The 14,458-nt window shown below is 39.5% G+C and overlaps 3 protein-coding genes across 6 annotated transcripts in view; 1 reads left to right on the forward strand and 2 right to left on the reverse strand.

Moving 5' to 3' along the window:
• Positions 1 to 60: 60 nt before the first annotated feature.
• On the forward strand, positions 61 to 7,157 carry LOC105355022 (uncharacterized). Of its 3 annotated transcripts, none has more exons than XR_013658941.1 (5): positions 61 to 447; positions 559 to 927; positions 1,972 to 4,419; positions 5,441 to 5,499; positions 6,134 to 7,157. XR_013658941.1 is itself a non-coding variant. In XM_011480684.4 (5 exons), the coding sequence occupies exons 1-5, from the start codon at positions 414 to 416 to the stop codon at positions 6,260 to 6,262; spliced, it is 714 nt and encodes a 237-aa protein (XP_011478986.1). In that variant the 5' UTR covers positions 235 to 413; the 3' UTR covers positions 6,263 to 7,157. The 3 variants fall into 3 exon arrangements, 1 of the variants encoding a protein (XP_011478986.1); XM_011480684.4 differs by having other exon boundaries at positions 235 to 447; positions 1,972 to 2,094; XR_013658942.1 differs by having other exon boundaries at positions 244 to 447; positions 1,972 to 4,056.
• LOC101155700 (uncharacterized) lies at positions 2,192 to 5,096 on the reverse strand. Its single transcript, XM_004073909.5, has 2 exons — positions 4,269 to 5,096; positions 2,192 to 3,512 (listed from the first exon to the last, which is right to left on the reverse strand). Exons 1-2 carry the CDS (start codon positions 4,590 to 4,592, stop codon positions 3,003 to 3,005), a joined length of 834 nt encoding a protein of 277 aa, XP_004073957.1. The 5' UTR covers positions 4,593 to 5,096; the 3' UTR covers positions 2,192 to 3,002.
• A 442-nt stretch (positions 7,158 to 7,599) lies between the features above and the next one.
• The window catches only part of LOC105355020 (uncharacterized), a 109,043-nt gene continuing 102,184 nt past the window's right edge, over positions 7,600 to 14,458 (reverse strand). Inside the window, exons 9-16 of one of the 2 annotated variants that reach the window (XM_078955091.1) lie at positions 11,444 to 11,548; positions 10,497 to 10,657; positions 9,670 to 9,942; positions 9,112 to 9,180; positions 8,802 to 8,840; positions 8,601 to 8,717; positions 8,056 to 8,115; positions 7,600 to 7,977 (exon numbers count right to left, since the gene is read on the reverse strand). In XM_078955091.1, coding sequence (XP_078811217.1) covers positions 7,820 to 7,977; positions 8,056 to 8,115; positions 8,601 to 8,717; positions 8,802 to 8,840; positions 9,112 to 9,180; positions 9,670 to 9,942; positions 10,497 to 10,657; positions 11,444 to 11,493 — 927 coding nt within the window. In that variant the 5' untranslated portion in view covers positions 11,494 to 11,548 and the 3' untranslated portion in view covers positions 7,600 to 7,819. Of the gene's footprint in view, positions 7,978 to 8,055; positions 8,116 to 8,600; positions 8,718 to 8,801; positions 8,841 to 9,111; positions 9,181 to 9,669; positions 9,943 to 10,496; positions 10,749 to 11,350; positions 14,229 to 14,458 lie in introns of those variants that run through there. The other variant, XM_011480683.4, reaches the window with a different exon arrangement.

Raw genomic sequence — 14,458 nt, forward strand, 5'->3', positions numbered from 1 at the left:
TTATATTGGTATGATTTGTGTTAGTATTATTAATATTATTAATTCATTTCAACATTAATTGGGAATATTCCATTGTAAATATGCACTTTGAACAACAGTAATGGCTACATGGAGAAAAGCAAATAGGTTTAACGAGGTAATAGGTTTATTAACATAAAAAGTGCAGTAAAGGGAACGTGATTTATTATTGTTCTTTGTTGGAAAGCGGTGGTTTCAAACCTGGGTTATCCACCGCAGAAACGAAACCTTAGTGAAGCAGACGCACGCAGCAGACTGGAGGATGTGGAAATTTCCTAGTTTTGCGCAAAAACGCATTTTCCGACACCCCCCCAGCACCTCAACATGAAACCAACTGCCAGCAGAGTCAGTCTTCTGCAAACGTGTGAGAGGACAGAACATCTCCAGAAGTCATCATGGCTCCTCTGCTTTGGGTTGTTTTTCTCCTGTGTAAGCTCTTTATTTTCTGATTGTTTACATTTAAAGATGCCATCAAACACGTTAGAAGAATTGAAGTTAGTCTGTCTTTGTTGTCAATGCTCCAGTTTGTCTGCTCTTCAGATGCTGCAGGATGCTGCCCATCCTCCTCCTCCTCCTCACCTGGTCCCAGCTCCGTTCTGGTGATCCAGAAGGGCCAGAATGTTTCTCTGAGCTGCAACCTGTCTTCCAGCGGAGAGGTCACCTGGTACCTGCTGCGCTCCGAGCAGCTGCTGCCTCTGCTCACCCAGAGATCCAGTAAACTCTCAGGTGGAGACACAGCAGACGTCCACTCTGGAAACAAACGCCTAGGCTGGGCAGGAGCCGTGGAGAGCGGCCAGGTCAGCCTGGAGATCAATGAGGTGCAGGAGGAGGATGCTGGGCTGTATTTCTGTGCCAGGCGCCTCGAAGCAAGTGAGCATGTAAATGGAGGAATCCAGCTCACAATGAGTGGTATGTATATGTATATTTTTGCGTCCAACATTTAGTAAAAGGGGATCTTTAAGCGATTGGAAACGCCTGGAAAGAGGAACAAACTTAAATTTAGGAACTTAGCACATCAAAAAAGACTCAAACTTTTGAGGCGAAACTGCACTCATGACCACTTTAAGTCCACCTGTCCAGGTGCTCGTTAGCCCAATTTTCTAATCAGCCAATCACATGGCAGCAACTCAATGCATGTAGGCTTGTAGGCATGGTCCAGACGATCTGCTGCAGTTTCAAACAGAGCATCAGAACGAGGAAGAAAGCTGATTGAAGTGACTTTGAATGTGGTTGTTGGTACCAGACAAGCTGCTCTGAGGATTTCAGAAACTGCTGATCTACTGGAATTTTCACCCACAACCATCTTTAGGGCTTACTGAGAGAATGGTCCATAAAAGAGAAAATATCCAGTGAGCGGCAGTTCTGTGGGTGGAAATGTCTTGTTGAGGTCAGAGGACAACGGCCGGACTGGTTCCAGCTGATAGAAAGACAACAGGAACTCAAAGAACCTGTGGTTAAAACCGAGGTCTGCAGAAGAGTATCTATGAACGCAACAACATGTCCAAACTGGAGGCAGATGGACGACAGAAGACCACCCATCTAAGAACAGGAAACCGAGGCTAAAATTCACACAGACTCACCAAAACTGAACAATAGAAGATGGAAAAATGTTGTCTGGTCTGATGTGTCTCCACAAAAACCTTCAGCTTGACTCAAAGTCAAAGTTCTCATTAGCTGAACACACTCAATCAACTGTTATTTTTTAATCGGATACATCCAAAAAGCTGCCCAAACAAATAGAGAATAATTTAGAACAATGATGTGAAATTTACTCTGAGATAGGAACAGGGGGGGAAAAGTTTCTCTTCACTGCATTGTTTTATTCTGAAGGAAAATATTACTTTAATAACAATGTAAAAAATTCCACAGATGTTTTTCAAGTTAAAAATTGCCACTGAGGAAACTTTAAACTTGTATAGAGGACTAATTTACTTTGTTTGTTGTTGTTTTTAGGAGCTGATGGGAAGAAGCCAATCAGGGACCGGGCCCAGCCATGTTGGACTCTGGGAGTTTGGGTGCTCACAGCTTTAGTTTTCCTCTGCTTTGTAGTCCTGGTTGGATTCTGCCTGAGTTCAGGTAACAACGCACCTACAGTTATTTCCTCATTTGTTTCAGCTAAAAGCAATTAACCCTTTGTTTACCTGCAACACACGGAAGAGTTTATCGGCAGAACTGACGCTTTGAGGTGAATTTTTATTAACAGCACTCAGAAGGATGACTTTTTTTTCAATTTAACCAATAAACAGGATTTCTTCAACCACTTTTCAATTATTGCTGCTAAGTGGTGAACTAAAATATGCAGAACTCAAAATTGGACATTATTTTATTCAGATTAGCAATAGAAGGTACTTTTTTATTGTCATGTTTAATGGGCAAAAGAATTTATAAATGCCACATAATATATTTCAAAGGTAAATAAGAGGACTATGTGTTCTGTGCACTTTTTTTCCCGTAACATAAAAACTAGAAATGATCGATTCATCCTTTTTAAGTCGGAAAAATAAAATGAGATTTTACGCAAAACACATTTTTGAAATAACGGAAAATTAGAAATGATCTAAAGAATACAGAGCTGTAAATCTAAAACAAACATTTCCAGTGTCAGTAAGCGATGAATTTAATCCAGTTTGTGGCAGTTTTCACTTCTGATGACCCTCACATCAAGAAGAACATTGTTTTAATCCTTTATCTCCACTCGTCACTTAGCTGAAAATGTAATATATTACAGTTCAATCACCTTGATGAAGTATTTGTACATCCCCAAAGGAAAAAGTCACAGTAGTTTTCGTGGTAGTACTGCAGTTTGTGGACAGATTCAAACATTAATGTCGGCTATAGCTTCAAAGGGTTGGAAGACAGTGTTTACAGCTTTAAAGTTTTTCCCCTGTTCTACCCCACCTGGGTTAAAAGGTCATGATGTCACTGTGATGTTGAGGTGGAATCCTTCTGAAGCATCAGAGCGGCGTGAAGATTTTTACTTTGGCTCATGCCAGCTTCAGCAGCAGCCCGTATGGACGAAGGGACTCTTGCACGATGGCTTTTGTCTTGACGTCAGTGCTGTTTTCGGGGATGTACACCAACCAGAGACCTTCCCTGTTGCACGGCTTCCTGCTCTGTGGGTTGATGCGGTTCTGCAGAAGCACTTTGTACCGCCTCCCGTCCACCTTGGATGTGAACTGCTTGCAGTACTGCTCAGCCAGCTTGATGTCAGGCGTGGAGTACACCCCTCTTCCCCTCGTCTCATCTCTGATCAGGGACGCGGCACAAGCTTCCAGGAACTGTGGGGCGTCGTCCGGTTTCCCCTCACGGGTCAGGATGATGCCGAGCGAGCCGTCCATGCCCTGTCCGTGGTAGGAGACGGGCCAGGCACTCGTCCCCGTCCCGAGCCACTGATCGCCGCCGTCGTACTGCTGCGCGACTCGCAGGGCGGCGCGGTCCCACCCACAGGGGCGGATGTACTCCTCATTCCCACGCAGGAACTTCTTATCGCCATCCTGAGTGTTGGCAAATGCAGAAGAGGGAAAGCGTTTACTTGATATCAATCAATCACTTTATTTGAATTGGTTAGTTCAAAAGGGGCCCAAGTCCACAACTTTTCAAAATAAAAATTGTATATGTTCTATTGTCTTCAAGGGAAAAGCTATGATTATGTGCAAAAGTCCCAAGTCAATGTAATGTATTGACTCTGCTTGACAGTTAAAATGCATTAAGTGGAAAATTCCTGGACTCTGGCCTCTCTTGCATGGGTTTAGCTTTATCCCATAGATGGCAGCACTAGAGCATTACAATAGTCGAGGCTAAAAGTGATCAAAGCATGGATTAAGCAGGGGTCTCACTTCCAGGCCTCGAGGGCTGGAATACTGCTGGTTTTCTAAAAAATCTCGCTTCCTCTGCTGCTGATGACCTGGATCAGGTGTGTTTAGCCAATAAGGAGCTTCAATGGCAGGTTAGTTGGAAAACATGGAGGACACCGGCGCTCTAGGCCTGGACTTTGAGACCCGTGGATTAAAGTCTCTGCACTGGTTTTGGAAAGAAAAGGTCTGAAAAAAAAAACAGTTTGTGTTCTCATTGATTTAAACTCCTAATTTTGCCAATCCAGCTCTTTTTTAAGATATTGTGTCTACACATTATGCAACCTGACCTGCTTTTCTCGGTTACAAGACAACAGGGTGTGACACAGAGCCACAAAGTGCGAACAAGCTCATTCTGAGAATTTTGACAAAAGCATACATAACTTCCCGTCTGCTTACCTTCACATGGGTAAAGTCAAAGTCAAACTCCGGATGGAAGAAGTTCTGCAGATTTATTTTGACTACGGGTTTCAGGCTGGCTTCGGGTCCCTGACATAAAGCCGGAGGGGAGCTGTAAAGGTCTCGATCATCGAAGTCCTGCAGGGATAAGGTTCCTATGCTTTCATACTCCAGTTCCTTAAATCCAGCCTGCTTGTAAAACTCCCTGAGAGCCACAATGTTGACAAAGTCCTGCGGCGTCATCTGCGAGGCGCCGGTTGTGGACTGGATCTGACAGCCAGAGAGAGCCTCCAGAGCCTCCAGACACAGCTTAGGGTCCGGCATGCTGAGGCAAGGAGTTCAGCTCCTTCCAGAAGAAGCAGAGCTGCTGTTTTTGCTCGGTTTTCTCAGCAGTGTTGAGAAAACAACACTGTTAGAGAAGTAAAACCACTATTACTGTTGAGAAAACAACACTGCTGTAGGGCTGAACAGGCTTCCGATAATCTCCTCACAGCACTTTCACTTTTGCTTTCTTGCCTTTTCATTAACCAGTTAGTGTCTGGGTCACTGGAGAATCTCAGCATAAAGCAAAAAGACTCTTTGACTTATCGAGTTTTGAGAAATATTGCCTTATTTTCCGTCCTGTCAGAAAAAAATAATCTTATCAAGAAAGTTTTTCAACAGCAAAAGTATCTTGAAAAAAACAAGTTAGTGGATATTTTCTTAAAGTGAAACTTCTTGGTAAGATCATTTTTTCTTACCCTGTTGGCAGATTTATTTTGATTTTAGTAATAGATTTTCTATTTTGTAATATTTCTAGGTGGCTGTTTTTGCAGCACATGACAAACCGATTTTGTTTATTTTATATATATATATATATATATATATATATATATATATATATATATATATATATATATATATATATATATATATATATATATATATATATATATATATATATATTACAGTTTTTTACTCTTTGAAAGCCTTTTTAATTGATTTTGCTTACGCGCTCTGGCACAGGTTTAAAAACCACAAATGTTAGAGTACCACAATAATTAGCATTGTTATGCATTTTTAAGTGTAGTTTTAGTGTTATTTATTATCTATCTACTGTTTTCCTCCTTGTGAGGTCAATAAAGTTTTATTGTATTCAAAGTTTGGTATGTAACCTTTCTCTCTCGTTTCAGGAAAACCTGTTTGCTGCTGTGATTTACATCAATGGAACAACAGGCTGCCCGTAACAAAGGTCAGTACTGTTCGATCTGACTCACTTGGAAATGCCTTGTTGTGTTTATGGAACCATATATGCCTGATATTTCAAAATAAAAGTCTCTACCGGAAATACTTTTTCATTTTCACGATAAAGCTACGTTCGTTGACTCAAAGATAAAATGAAAAATCAATCTGCTCATTCTGTCACTTAATTAATTTCATTTTCATTTTCAAAAAGTTCTCTAGTAAATGTGCAGCAAAATTCAATTAGAAATATCTAATTAGACAATTAAAATGGATTAACAGAAATGCTTTTTCATTTTAACAATGTAACTGCAGCATTTGACTCAAATAATGCAAAATGAGGATTGCATTTTCATTTTCACATCCACAAAAAAAACTGTGGTATAAATTTGATCCAATCTTTTATTTTTTATAATTTAATGTTTGACTTTATGCAAACCTAAAAAACATGTGTAGATATACGATTATATGTACTTTTCAGTTCAAACTTGTCATTACAACTTAACCAGTGCTTGGAAATTCAGTTTGTTAAATGTAGATTGGAATGATAAGAATAAAAAAAAAGTGAGATTGTTGTGTCTTTGAAACAAATGTCATGCTATCTTTCTTTGTAATCAGATGTGGGATTTTTTTTTTCTGTATAGGAGGAATCTCTGCATTATTCCAGTCTGAAGCATGTAGGAAAACCTCGCCGCACAGACAGGGAGGAGCTTGTGACGTATTCTACTGTGAGCCACAAAAACAACGTCAGCGGTCCACAAAACCATCGATAAATTGCTCCTTTTTCTCTCTGCCACAGTCAGTTCTGCACAGCTCAGTGGATAGTTGGACTTAAACAGATGTCTACCTTTAAGTTCTGCTTTATACTTTTCATTGCAATATTATATCATGAAAACTATATGATCAAAGATTGTTTGCAGAGATTTGTATTAACAAATTAACATTTAGACCTGAAGGAATGTATGCAATGTTATCATAATGACGTTTTTGTATTACTGTCACTTTTAAAATATGTTGAAATACTGAGTGGAGGTTATGGGGCTCCACTCAGTATTTGTTTTGAATGTCAGAGTGGCTGTATTTGTACATTTGCTGTATTACCACTTTTTTTTTTTTTTTAACAAACTTGTAAAAACAGTTTTTATCCTTTTTTTAATGAAAATATTTCCACACATGCTAGTGAGCTTCCTTTGCATTAGTTATGACATAACTTTGCAGGATTTGAAAAAAGTGTGTTTTTTTTACTGTCATAACTACAGATACTCTGCTATTTTGGTTCAACCATGATCCCAGCTGCTTAACAAAAGAATGTTAAAGTTAAAAATGTTGGCATAAAGAAAGTTTTTTTTTTTTTACGGAGCCCCTAAAGAGACATTGAAGAAGATAAAAGACTTGAAGTAAAAGGGGGGAAAAAAGTTTTTTTTAACTTAGATTTTTCTTTTCTTCAATTTTTGTTGTGCTCACCATTTAGTAATGTGTTATTTCTTCTTCCTTCTTCTTTTTTTTACTTTGAATTTTTTTCCACTTTTTTTTACTTACATTTTTTTTCTTTGATTTTTTTTCTTCAATGTCCCTTTAGGGCCTCCATATATTTTCACATAAACGAGTTTTTTTAATACGATGTCAACTTTCTTTTAAACTTTTCTATTAAAATGATTATAATCAAGATTTCTTACTTTTGTTTGTTTTTTATTTATTTTGTCCTACCTTTAATTCACACTTTTAATTAATATTATATTTCCATAACTTATTTTACTAATTTGCATATTATTTATTTTATGTAATTTTGCAGGAAAAAAACACCAAAGGTATTTCATGCAGTGTTTCTTTTTTTGTACAGAGGTTTGTTTGAATTCGATATGATGGTTTTTACATGCATTATGCTACACATTATATGTTTGGTTCTTAAATAATTTTTAGTTGAATTAAGAATAATGTGACCACAGAAAGAAAAATACAACCTAATCCTGCAAAGCATCACTTTCCTTGTAGAATAACTTTCAACTTTTGTGTCTGTTCTCATGGTTAAAATTCTTTTCTTTGTTTTGTTGTCTAGATTTTTTTGACAAAAGTTTGCGTTAGAAACACAAATGCATAAAAAAAGAAGGGATTCTTCTCTTTCTCACTTTGCTTTCCTGTTTTATTTACATGAGAATATCTCTCACAGAGTAGATGGTTAGAATATATAAGTTTTGCTTTATGTTAAATGAAAAAAATACAGCACGGACCAATCCCTTTTTATGCCAGCTTTGGGATAAAAACAATTTAAAAGCTCCAAAATCAGTGTGAAAGAGTAAAATGAAGTAAAATGAAGTAGAACTGATCTGGGTTCAGTCTTCAGCTGCAGGTCTGGTGATGATGGAGGAGTAGATCACTTGGCTCTGGTTCGTTGGGGTCCAGACGGGTCTCTCCCTCCAGGTCGGTCGTCCCAGAGAAGCGTAGTGAATATCTTCTTCAGGCAGGGAGCAACTATCCAGTTCCATAGTTTCTATAAAGAAACAAACTGAGATAAAGTTCAATCTGTCCTAAAATGGGACTAGAAAGTTCAAAAGGACTTTCTTGATACCAGTGGGAGCGCTGGATGTGCTCCACAGCTGCAGCTCTGTGTCGTGGAGTTCCTGTGTGGCTGCGGATAAAAGATGGAAAATTACACACAAAATGTCTTTTTTCCCCTATGGGACCTTTTAAGAGCATCAATACTGGCTTTCTATACATACATTTGACAATCGAACTTCTGCAAGCAAGAGAATGACAGTTAATTTTCCTTACAATTTTTAATAACATTTAAAAAAAATTACTGCAAAAATCTTTCAATAACAAAGTAATAAATCTTTGGAAGAAAACATTTATAACTAATTTTAGAGGATTTCATAGCTACAAAGAAATTGGAATAATTATGTTTATAACAATCATTTCGGCTTTTAATTCATACCTCTTTAGGATTTCATTTTATATTGACAGTTCATGTTTTTTGTTTCAGTAAAAAAGTCAGACTTGTTAAATGGTACATTACGGCTTGCCAAAGTATTTTATAAAAACACAAAAAATTAAATACTTTTAATAAAAAAAGCTTGCTCTTTTTTAATTTGGAAGTTTCATTCAGTGTTTTACCTGCGAGTCTGCTCTTCTTTTTCTTTCTCCTGCACTTTATGCTGGTCAGTAAAACACAAACCACAACCATGAGGACGACGATTAACGCCAAACCAACCACAGCCGCCGTCAACAGAACTGAGCGAGAACGGAGACAGAACACTGGATTAGGAAACGCATCATCAGTCCTTGGATGAGGGTTGCAGAGAGAAGCAGACGCACCTTTCTCAGGATTTCTCTTCTTCTTTAAGTCAACCACTTCTAGCAAACAACAAAACGCGTTTAATCAACAGTTAAGCAGAAATTTTTAAATGCACATTATTCCATTTTATGTTAGCAAAATTTTGCAATATTTTGAGCTTTTTCTTCCAATGAAATGCTCTGTTTCTCATGCAAAAAGAAATTCTTAGACTGAAGAAGTTCCTCAGATGGACAATTCTGCAAGTTGTCCAATTACATTCTTTCCCTCTAAAGTTCTTTTTTAAATAATGAAATAGTTTTAATGTTTTTTTTTGTGATTAGAAGAAAGTACCTGTGATCGCGACAGCAGACTGTGGAGACGTGCTGGAGGATGATGGGATGCTTGTTGGCTCTGGGGGCACTGGTTTGTAATCCAATGGAGAGGTATCAGTGCGAAAATTAAAATTACTCCCATTTTACTTAATAATTTTAATCATTTAAAAATCATTTGTAGTTTTTTTGGTCACTTCAGTCAAATGTTTGTGAGGCTTCAAAGACTTCCAGGTCATTTTAACACAGGATTCTGTTATTCATTCCAAATACAATTTAATAGGTTGATCTGCTCATCCAAGCAGTTTTTTTATAGTAGTCAGACCAACTTGGCCGTATACTTGCATCCAAAAGTGCTTTTCAAGTTAAAACTAACATGAGTTTGCAAATAATTACTATATTTAACAAAAATGGCCCTCTTAAAAAGTTCAATTTACAAAGAAATATAATGAAATGGCTTTGTGTATCCAGTTTTGTTGATTTTATTCATAAATATTAACTTTTTTAACAAGTGGTTTAAATAGTTTGACAGTAAATTGGCAGTCCTGCATGGAGTAATCGAGTATTTCAGAGTGAATACCTGAGAGGACGCTGACTTTTGCCTGCAGGATGCCGTTGCACAGATACTCTCCAGCGTCCTCTGGCTGCAGGTCCTGGATCTGCAGGGCATCGTTACCGTAGCTGAGGCGACTGTTTTCCTTCGCTTCCGGTTTCCCTGTACCGTTCTTGAAGAGGGTAAAGATGGCCTCCCGCCGCCCTCCTTCTCGCTGTCGAAACCACCTCTGTTTGGGTTTGGAGGAGCCTCTGCAGGGGAGCAGGAGTGTCCAACCAGCAGACACTCTAAAATCATGACCTGACAGGGAAAAACAGCAACATGGGTGTGGATAGTTTATGTATTTATTTATGTTATTTTTTTTTTTTTTAGATTTTTAAGAACATCTAAAAAAAGTCAGTCCTTTACTACAAATTAATTTCATTACTTTAAATATGACGTCACCCATTTGCTAAAGTGAAAACCTTTTTACATTTTATGAAGACTATTTATAAATCCACTGTCGTCTGATCTGGGTGATGTATCAAATACATTTCAATTATGCATTGTGGTCGATATTCACCAATCTATTGAGCATTGATGCTCGTTGTTTTTTTTGCAGAGACTTCTGGGAAATTTCAAGGGCACTGGATTTTAGAATTGTGGATTCGGACACCCCTAAGTAGTGAGAGAACTCAGACACATCCGAAATCACGGTTCTAGACTTGAAGATGTTTTTCTTTGATGCAAACCCATCACCTGAAGGAGCAGGAATGCAATGGATTGGATTAATAGAAGGTGCCACCCCCAATCCTTCACAACACAGCAGCTTGTTGTTGCTCGCATGGCTTAGAAAGTGCAGATGTCGGGTTTACCCATGAGCACGTGCAGCTCGGCTACCAGCTGGTGGTTACAGCGGTACTCTCCGTCGTCAGAGTCGTCGAGCTGAAGGAGGCAGAGGTCACTGCGGCTGAGAACATAGTGCTGGTGGTCCTGATTGGTCTGGTAGTTTCCCTGTCGGGTCACCAGGACCCTCCTGTTCCGAAGAGTCCAGATCACATCCGAACTATTAGAGGGCTCACACGGCAGGCAGACATGGTGATCCTCAGGGACTGAAAGGTGGATACCTAGAGGATAGAAACATGTATGTAGCCAAGTGTAGCTCTGCTGCAGATTGGGAACATCATTCCTGAGGTTTTAAGGGCTAATTGGGATAAATTTATAAATATACATGCCTCTGAATAATCCTTAAATAATACAGATAAGTCTGCATTTAACTGTAAAACAGTTGCACCAATAATGTTGTACAGGAAGCCTTTATTTCCTGTTGTATCAATCATTCCTCTTTTATCACATGGAAACAGGCTTTTTCAATAGCCACACAGACCTAATGTACTACACTAGAAACTGTATCAGCCAAAACTGCAATAATTTCCAAATATCTAAGCAAGGAACATGGATTATGAAGCAAAAAATACTATAAAAACTTCAAAAAAGATGCTTCATAATCACACAAAGCTAAACCAGATTTAAATTATTTTTCCTCAACTCTGTGTTGTACTTATTCATAAAACATACAAAATACTTAAAAGTAGCTGAACTGCAAATTATTTCTCACTAGTTATCACGCATACAACTGCTCATAAATCTGCATCATTATCCTCTATATTTTTTAACTATGCATTAAAGTACTCCTGCAAAAATACACAGAAAGTAGTTAAAAGTGTACCTTCAGAGTCTCTGGTGCAGCAGATCAAACCCGTGAGCAGAAAACAAACATGGCAGACGATTACAAAAAAGAACATCTTCACTAAAAAGTAACCTGGAACTGCTGCACAGCCTCCAACATGAGTCCTCCAGGCTGTCACGCATTTTTCCACTCCTCCTTCCTCTTCCTCAAACAGACGGTGAACTCAGCGTCAGAGATCTGGAAAAGATGGATCAGTGTTCTCCATTCAGCTACATTTATGTTTATATTAAGATCATGTACATTTAAGCAAATAAATATATAAAAAAAAACTTTTTAATGGTTATTTACCCAACAAATGTAGTCTCTGTGCTGCCAGGCACTGAAATGTTCATAGTTATGAGGAGTTATGTTTGTTTTATTAATTAGTGACAAATTTCATAAGCAAAACAGGATCATCGTTTTTTTATAACAGATCACATATGCAACAAGTGATGAGAGAAGTTGTAGGCGTGCAACTTCATGAAGAAGACTGCAGCTGTATATATGTGCAAATATTTGTACTGTCGAAAAATGGTTATAGAAACTAAAGTGGGGTAAAGTACAACAAAGATCATAAACTGCATTAAAATAGAGGTTCCTGTTGATTTTCACCTTCCACCGATTATGGACCTGTCTTGTATTTTATGTGGGCTGAAGACAGAAACCTCAGATTTTACACAAAGATTGCTGTTTCCTTTTTGTTGGTGCAAAAAAATGTAAAAAAGTTTTAGATCAAAGAGTTGCTAGAGAATGTTATGAAAAGTATTTTTCACCTCTTTATTAGCACTGTGTAGATCAGGATGGACAAATCACATATTTTATAAATTCAGAATCAGAAATTGCGTAATTAATAAGCTCATTAATAAACAATAAAAACACGGGTCCTTCCTTGTTTTTTTGAAATGTGTCTAGAATATACAAAGGAGATTTATAGTACCCTGTGACCTGTGAAAGCAAAAAAGAGAAAAAGTTAAAATGAATATATATTTATAATTTCTTTTTAACTATTTGGAAAAAAGGAGCACCCAGAGGTATCCCAAACTGAAAACAAAATTAACTTTTGTTCTTGTGGGTAGAAAATAATTCAAAGTAATTGTTATTGACGTATCCAGTCATGTTTTTAAAGATTTGTCTCACATTGAAACCTTTCAAGTGTAAGTAAAATTACATCTGTGCACAGCAGGTGGAGCCACGGAGACCAAAATAAAAACCAAACCAAACAGAACGATTTTTATACACATCTGGAGGTATGTGGCAACCCCACATCAGAACTGGACGGGTTAAGATGACTCATGCATTTGACTTTTGACGAAGGTCTTTGTTTAGATTCTTCATGCTAGTCAGGTATGAGTCACATGCCTGTCTCTTAAAGTGGTGGGTGTTTGCAGCAACCAACTCTAATGCAATATCTATACATGCCGTAAGCTGGCTTCGTGACTATGCACCAGTCTTGTGCTTCTTGTGTTTCCATTTTTTCTGAAATCATCTGCCATGTTAGTTTTCTGCTCAAATTTGTCTGGTTAGCCACATGGTGCCAAGAAAACAGCTTTTGCTTTGCGGACAGTTGGAGCGCGTTTTGGGGAAAGCCTGGTCTCATGTGGAGGGATGGCATCCATCCCACCTTTGACGGAGCCGCTCTTCGGAACATTTCTGCTAGCCTTAGTCGTGGAGCCTGACAACCCAGAGATGATACTAGGTCACAGAGCAGAAGTGTTAGACTCTCCTCTGAGCCTCCTTTTTTTTATCAACTTGTCCTGTTTTTAATTTGTTGTCCTGTTTTTATTTTACTTTAACAACAGGGGTTATGAATCTTCTGACAAACCAGAGGTATGTCTGAATAAACCCTTTTTCAATCAAGGCCAAAATGTATTAATATTCATCATATTTGAAAATCTTTTGTGTTGGACCGGACGGAAAAGGAAAGAAGGGAATAAGAGAGAGGGATGTTAGAGAGGGGGGATAGAAGGATGATTATAGAAAGGGGGGGGGGGTAAAACCATGAAGCAGCATAAAGCTACAAGTTGCTGGATGTATTTCAATACGGTCAGGTTCAGATGTAATACAAGTCTATAAGGGCGGGGCCTGTCCACACACACTCAAATGCCACAAACATACCTGTTGGCTCCAAAAACATTCACATGTCAACATGTACACAATACAGATAGTGTTCACAAACGCATACTTAGGCCTTCAAACCAACTAGTATGAAATATTTCATTCAATCCCGCAAACTATTAGTGCAAAGGTGAGCTAAGACCTGTGCTCAAGTGAGTGTTTATGTTCTTCTAAAATGGATGATGGAATGTAAAAAGAAGGAAGCAGAGTGCCAAGTCATCCCCACACCAAGACCCCAGCCGCAACAGCAGCTAGAACACCCCCCCCCCTCCCCCCAACGGCCTGAGGGTAGCAGGTAGAGAACAACTGCCCCCGGGTGATCACATCTGCCACCCAGGCCAGGGCCAGAAGGACCACCACAGGGGCCCCAAAAGCCAGAGAGCAGGGAGGCATGGGAGGATAAAGAGTGCAAGCTCCTGCCCAACCAGGAGACCAGCTCCCCGTGCCGCACCGGGAGGGCCCATAGGGGGACCCCGCCCCAGAAGAGCATCCATAGCCCCAGGTACAAGTCAGGACCCCCCAAGGGAGACCCGCCCCGCGCTCCAGGCAGCCACCCACCCGGCCCACGGTTGGTCCAGGAAGGAGCAACGCAGGGGCCAGCCGTCCCCGCCCAGGAGGAGGATACCCAGGGGAAGAAGATGTCCCCAAGAAGTGTTGTAAACATGGTCCGACCAGGCTCAGCCACAGTTGGAAATTTGGCGAGGCCCAGTGCTCAGGGGCAAGGACCACACCTCCCCACACCCGAGCCTGGAAGACAACGCAGCACCCCAGCCCGCCCCACCCAGGCACCGGACCCGACCCCCCGACTAACAGAGTCCCCACCGCCCCCCATGGGCACAGGCAGACACACAAGGAGCAGCGACGACCAGGCCCCCCACCTTCTAAGTCATAGAGTTAGCTATGGGAGACCAGAGAGACTGAATTCTTCCAAAGTTACTTGAACTTTGGGCTGACGTTTTTTCCAAGCTGATATGTTTAAACAGCAGATTTCTG

The sequence above is a fragment of the Oryzias latipes genome, chromosome 11 (genome assembly GCF_053564925.1).
Source record: "Oryzias latipes strain Hd-rR chromosome 11, Olatipes_Hd-rR_3.1".
In the NCBI taxonomy this organism is placed as follows: Eukaryota; Metazoa; Chordata; class Actinopteri; order Beloniformes; family Adrianichthyidae; genus Oryzias; species Oryzias latipes.